Source organism: Coregonus clupeaformis, chromosome 27 (assembly GCF_020615455.1).
Source record: "Coregonus clupeaformis isolate EN_2021a chromosome 27, ASM2061545v1, whole genome shotgun sequence".
NCBI lineage: Eukaryota > Metazoa > Chordata > Actinopteri > Salmoniformes > Salmonidae > Coregonus > Coregonus clupeaformis.
In genome coordinates, this window is record NC_059218.1 from 5,880,826 (window position 1) to 5,887,926 (window position 7,101).

Below are 7,101 nucleotides of genomic sequence, written 5' to 3' on the forward strand. Positions count from 1 at the left end.
CCAAGCTGCTTGCATATTGTCCTGTAGCCCATCCCAGCCTTGTGCAGGTCTACAATTTTATCCCTGATGTCCTTACACAGCTCTCTGGTCTTGGCCATTGTGGAGAGGTTGGAGTCTGTTTGATTGAGTGTGTGGACAGGTCTCTTTTATACAGGTAACGAGTTCAAACAGGGGCAGTTAATACAGGTAATGAGTGGAGAACAGGAGGGCTTTCTAAAGAAAAACTAACAGGTCTGTGAGAGCCGGAATTCTTACTGGTTGGTAGGTGATCAAATACTTATGTCATGCAATAAAATGCAAATTAATTACTTAAAAATCATACAATGTGATTTTCTGGATTTTTGTTTTAGATTCCATCTCTCACAGTTGAAGTGTACCTATGAAAAAATTACAGACCTCTACATGCTTTGTAAGTAGGAAAACCTGCAAAATCGGCAGTGTATCAAATACTTGTTCTCCCCACTGTATAGGTGTGTACGTGTGTTTGAGACCATGAAAAGGTGTGTGCCAGCTTGCGTGCCAATGCGTCTGTGCATTGCAAACAAATTAATACATGTTTGAATTGTTCTCAAATGTGTCAGAAATCAAAGAATGTGTTTAATGGCAAACAAAGGGTCATTAATGATCAACTGAACAGGAAATACTGGAGGAAAGAAACATATTCCTGTAAAAAAAAAAACATTTTAGGAAGCATATCACTCCATTATCAGAATTACACTAACTCTAGTCCTAATGGAAAGGGCTGATTGATACAACTCTGAAAGTAGGTGACTAGGTAGATTAGTCAACTGTGAAAGTGCTGTGGCAGCGGATGAATTGAGGACTCCTGGGAGAAAGAGCATACAGGGAAAGCAATTGTGGGTTTCTGATAGAACACAACAATTATGAAGGATTTATTAGCTTTAATAGGATATGTTTAATAGGAGATTATAGTAGTAGTAATAATAATATACTGAGCAAAAATATAAATGCAACATGTAAAGTGTTTGTCCCATGTTTCATGAGCTGAAATAAAAGATCCCAGGAATGTTCCATACATACAAAAAAATAATTTAGCTCAAATTTTGTGCAAAAATGTGTTTTCATCCCTGTTAGTGAGTATTTTTCCTTTGCCAAGATAATCCATCCACCTGACAGGTGTGGTTTATCAAGAAGCTGATTAAACAGCATGATCATTACACAAGTGCACCTTGTGCTGGGGACAATAAAAGGCCACTCTAAAATGTGCAATTTTGTCACACAACACAATACCACAGATGTCTCAAGTTTTGAGGGAGTGTACAATTGGCATGCTGACTGCTGGAATGTCCACTAGAACGTTTGCCAGAGAATTTAATGGCAGTATGTCCAACTGGACTCACAACCGCAGACCACGTGCAACCACGCCAGCCCAGGACATCCACATTGGCTTCTTTACCTGCGGGATCGTCTGAGAGCAGCCGATGAAACAGGAGTATTTCTGTCTATAATAAAGCCCTTTTGTGGGGGGAAACTAATTCTGATTGGCTGGGCCTGGCTCCCCAGTGGGTGGGCCTATACCCTCACAGGCCCACTCATGGCTGCGCCCCTGCCCAGTCATGTGAAATCCATAGATCAGGGCCTAATTTATTTAAATTGACTGATTTCCTTATATGAACTGTAGCTCATTAAAATCTTTGAAATTGTTGCATGTTACTTTTATATTTTTGTTCAGTATAATAATAATAATAATAGCATTAAATGTATGTTAATGAACATCGCTATAGTATAGTATGTTGACTGCAAGCCCAGTCCATGACCTCTCACAATATTATGGTTTATTTCAACAAGGAAACTAATTCTGACTCAGGTCAGTAAACCAAAAAGGTACTTTTTCCACAAAACTACCTCACCCACAGAGTAAACACACACACAGGTAATGGGTTAATTATTACTCTTCTCCTCCTCCGTCATTCCTCCTTGAGTGTGTGTGATGAGTTGCAAATCCACAGATTTAATAATATCTGTCACATCTCAATCACAGCTACAAACAATCTTGTTCACATAAAGTTGCGTCAGTGTCTACAGGTATCTAACATTTGCAATGTCACAGTATGATCTTACAATACCCTTGTATTGCTCCTATCTTGATATCGCACACAAAGCATATACACACCCGCCCACACAAACTATAAACAGCATAACGAAGACAGAAATCAAGGCCATTCGTTGCAATTAAAAATTACTCTGAAGCACAGGGCATAAACCCACATAAGTTCCCATGGTAGGTAATATTTTAATGGCATTCTTTAATGACCACGCATTATTCATAATAATAAACAAATGTACTTGCACAACTGAAAACTCCAGACACTGTCCCATCAACATTCAAAGACGGACATTTCAAGACGGGATGATGGCTGGAACACGTTCACAGGGGCTAGCAGTGCACACAGAGGTCATAGGACAAAGTGGAAAGGACAATAGACAGGAAATAGAGCGGAGGAACAACAGACAGACATCTTACAGTGGGGGGGCATAGAAAGGGTTCAAGTCAAGGAGGAGAGCACAACAACATTCTGATAAATAGTGACATTTGCACTATGCTGTGCAAAATAATGAAACATTTTCCCTAATTAGCATTACAGACATCACTCCTGATGATAGATACTAGATTGTCCTCACGAGAACATCCTGTGGAAATGCCACTTGAATACCAACCATTCAGTTAATGATCAGCAACTATAGAAGGGAGGGAATGGAACAGGTAGAATAAAAAATAAAAAAATACCACTAGTGCACAGAAAGTGGGCCAGGGACAGAAAGCCTTGAAGGAGGACAGAGAAGAGGGAAAAAGTTGAGGAGGACTGTATGAGGGTGAATGCAGCAGCAGGGGAAGAGGTGAGAATGTAGGACAAAACGACAGGCCACTAGAGAACAGATTCTTCCTGATGAGGCCTTCATTTAGTATTATAATGGCACAAAGAGAAGAGGTGAGTGATTAGGAAGAGATAAGAAAATAGAGGGAATAGAGAAGGAAAGATCAGAACAGAGAACAGGGGGAAGGGGAGTGGCTAACTCTAGCTAAAGACTATCTGGGAGTAGGAGGAGGTGGTCTCAGGGTTGGGCCTCTCCCCCCTCGCTGTCCTGCTGGTCACTGGTCCACAGGGTCAGGTTGTCCCGCAGCAGCTGCATGATGAGGGTGGAGTCCTTATAGGAGTCCTCGTTCAGATTGTCCAGGTGTCCAATGGCCTCGTCAAAGGCCTCCTTGGCCAGCTTGCAGGCCTCCTCGGGAGCGTTCTGGATCTCGTAATAGAACACAGAGAAGTTGAGGGCCAGGCCTAGGCGGATGGGGTGGGTGGCCGCCATGCTCTTGCTGATCTCGTAGGCCTCCTTGTAGGCTCCCTCTGAGGACTCCACGGCAGAGGTCTTCTTCTCGGCCGTGGCCACCTCGGCCAGGTAGCGGTAGTAGTCGCCCTTCATCTTCAGGTAGAACACCTTGCTCTCCAGCTGGTCTTCTCCGCAGCTCTTGATGAGGAACTGGTCGAGCAGGTTGAGCACGTCCTGGCAGACAGTCTCCAGCTCCTTCTCAATCGTCTCCCGGTAGGCCTTCACCAGCTCCAGCTTCTTGTCGTTGCCGTCGGCCATGGCCCTTTGCTCAATGCTGGAGGTGACGCGCCAGGAGGACCGCCGGGCCCCCACCACGTTCTTGTAGGCCACGGAGAGCAGGTTGCGGTCGTCATTACTCAGAGGCTCGCTCAGCTCAGTCACCTGGTGAGGACATAGAAGTGTTAAAAAGCTCAGCTGGTAGAGCATGGCTCTTGCAACACCAAGATAATGGGTTCAATTACGGGGACCACCCATACGTAAAAAATGAATGTATGTGCTAAATGGCATATATTTTATTAATGGTGACAGGATGTGAAAATGCTACCATATCATATACTTTCTATACATCTAAGAAATTGACCATTGGCCTAACATTGGGAGCACCTGTTTTTAAACTTATCCTGAAAAAAAGCTATACAAATTCACCATGACAAAGGTGTGACGTTGAAGGGTGCATACATGCCTAGGTTGAGATAAAGGCCTTTGATGCCTAAATGTATGCTGTGTTTGTGAATGAAGCTGTGCTTGATTGAACCAGATTTTTTTTGTTTTATTATATAAAGATACTTCTATGCCTTTTGAGCAACCGGATGCATTTAAGTCATTAGCTGAAAATGTATCCATCAGCATCAATACATCTGACCTTGCAGGGTTGTCACTAGTTACCACAGTCATAATGTCGAAATTGTCTATCACAAAAATGTGATTTTTAGTCTTAATTTAAGGTTAGGATTAGGCATAAGGTTATCAGTGTATTTAGGGTTAGGTTTAAAATAAATTTTTAAGAAGATACATTGTAGAAATACACAGGGTTTAGCCATTTGTGGATGTGGTAACAAGTGACGACCCCCTTGCAGACAGGGTATGTGTGAGTGCATTCGCAAAGGAACAAAATCTAGTCGTTCATAACATATTTGCTAGTTATTTAAGAACATTTATCTCGGTCTGGCATAAAGTTGACCATTATTATCTTAGTTAAGCTATTACAGGTAATGTAAGACCAGCTTTCAAGCTTGGACTATCTAGCTAGTTGTATTCACTCAGCCCAAAGTGCTGTAACTAGTGAACGAAGGTACCCAATGTGTGCCTCTGTTCATCTGGGCTGGTGCTACTGCTACTGCATCGACCAGCCGTAGCTAGCCACGAAGCCAGACGACTACCAGTTTCATTCTTAGCTAGATATAGCTAACTAGGTCTTTAGTTACCACATTCGCTTCTCAAAAAGATATGGCAAAATAACATAGTAACAGAAGCAAAATAACCTTGGTGTTGTGTGCACCAGGTTTCACACTGATTTGATTATGCACAGAATTCTGGAAATATTTTCTAAAAGTAAAGACGAAAAAACCCAGCTACTGTAGCTAACTAGCTACCGTAGTTGGCAAGATACTACATGGTCAGACTATTGAATGACGTAATCTGATGACCTTTGTTACAAACTGATATCAATGATTGTCACATTAAGTAATTATTTCAAGTGAGATGCATTAGAACAATGACGTCTCTACCTGTTTCATCGCCGAGGCCATGTCATCGTACCGTTCCGCCTGCTCAGCCATACGGGCTCTCTGGATCAGCTGCTCTCTATCTGCCATCCTCGCTGTTGATGTGCCGAAGGTCAGGGAGTCAGTTCCACGATACAGTGAGGCAGGCTGTCGACGATTGCTTTCGAATACACCGATATGTATTTTCCTGCTGATGTCCAACGCTACAAACAGCACATCAAACGTCACTGCGGATTTTCTCCGAAATACCCGCTTACATACGACCTAGCTAAAACAATGGTGAAGCAATTATGTTAATGTTACTGTCTAAGGCGCAAATTAGAAGTGAGACAATCAGTGACAACCTCCCAACCCTCGCTCCAAACCCTCTTTATCTCTACCTGATGCTGGCTAGCTAGCTACTGCGGCCTGGGGTGCTGCTGTAAGCGTCCTGTCAATCCAGTCTATCCGGTGAAGGGGTGTGCTGGCGGAAGGCTGCCGCTGATATTTGATGGTGACGTCACTTTCTACAAATAGAAACGTACGCTGCAGGCGTGCATCTGCGCAGTGCGATGTACTGCATCCTCGATCTGTAGCAGCAACTGAGGGCGCGTGCGTGTAGGGTTGGTGCCAATTATCTGTATATTAGTGGTTGGTGCTAGCAAGTGTGACCTCTCCAGTCCTCACATATAGTATGGACATGGAAGGAATGCTTACAAACATATGACGGAGAGGAGAACAAAAGCAATGTCTTTACTCACATCTGCCCAGTCCCAAAGCCATGATAGGGGAGTAATGGTACCTATGTTGGCACTTATGTCAACCATTGTAATGTGCACACGTCATTGAAAGTTGCAGAAGACCTCCGTGTTGCTCACAATCATTCCCTCCTTCATCCTTAAAAGGAAAACACTTCCCATTCCATCCTCTCTGTAACTTGGTTTAGTCTAGAAGGGATACAGCTTTTGTCAAAATTGACATAGCCGGTTAGGAGAATTTACGAAGCTAGGTTGAATAGGCCCTTTTCACGTGACGTCAGACAACTTCCGTTCTGCCGCGATGCAGGTTATGTTTACATCCGGTGTCGCTTAGGAACGCTTAGCTAGTAGCACATCATTATGGAGTTCACCCAGTCCCTTTCACATCTGCCACCAATACGACTTAACGACGTAGAACGACTTGCTGACAAGTGGTCCCTTACTTCAAGATCGAAGCTTGATAAAGGCTACAAGTTCTTCGTTGAAGGTTACCTGTTTGATTATGAAGGTACGTGTTTATCTTTATTTAGCTTAAATTAGCCCTATGCTAGCGAAGGTTATGAGGTGACGAGTTTCTGTTTTGCAGCCTCTTTTTAATATTACTGCTGTTTGTATCGACCGTAAGATAAGAGTCAGTAATGTATTAATGGCTAATGCTGCGCCCTTTCTCCCAATCACTGTATTGAAACAGTCTCAAGTGTAGTTAACGGTGAGGTGACAGTGAGAGGGCGATGTTACAGGTCCATGAAGAAAAATGAGACATGTGCCGTTTGCTGTGCCTTAGACCAGTATACAAGCCGTGAAGCAGAGGGATAAACAGAATCCCAAAACACAGTGAAGACCTCCTTTGAGCTGAATCGTGTGTAGTAGCGATAGTCCTCATCTGTGACACAAAAATTAAAAAGGAGTGGATGCTGCTTCTTAACTGTCAGGTGCTGGATCTCAATTTCTAGGGACAACACTTGCAGCTCCAACTCTCGAATTCTTTGAGTAGCACTGTCCAGTTTACCTTAAGGGGAAGAAAAAAGCATACATGTTGGTAGGTTAGTTATTACTCATCTATCCCATCCCATTTTCAATAAATAAAACTGAAGAAGCTTCTAAGATGGATGAGGTTTAAAACGCCAAGTCTTTTCACAGAGAGACCAGTTACTCCAAATCGTAGTATAAAATAGTATTTTTACTTAACTGCCATATACTTTTACTTTTTTTGCCAAACAGATACATGGTTACTCTTATTTGTAATACTAACCAGGAGAAGGACGGCAGGCATAGTCGTGATCGTTTGTCAC

General features: G+C 42.8%; 1 protein-coding gene across 2 annotated transcripts; it reads right to left on the reverse strand.

Annotated features, from left to right (window-relative positions):
- Positions 1-2,234: 2,234 nt before the first annotated feature.
- Positions 2,235-5,562, reverse strand: LOC121541748 (14-3-3 protein eta-like). Of its 2 annotated transcripts, none has more exons than XM_041851026.2 (3): positions 5,453-5,562; positions 5,076-5,275; positions 2,235-3,729 (listed from the first exon to the last, which is right to left on the reverse strand). In XM_041851026.2, the coding sequence occupies exons 2-3, from the start codon at positions 5,160-5,162 to the stop codon at positions 3,076-3,078; spliced, it is 741 nt and encodes a 246-aa protein (XP_041706960.1). In that variant the 5' UTR covers positions 5,163-5,275; positions 5,453-5,562; the 3' UTR covers positions 2,235-3,075. The 2 variants fall into 2 exon arrangements, with proteins under 2 accessions (XP_041706960.1, XP_041706959.1); XM_041851025.2 differs by having other exon boundaries at positions 5,076-5,340; positions 5,453-5,558.
- Positions 5,563-7,101: the final 1,539 nt, after the last annotated feature.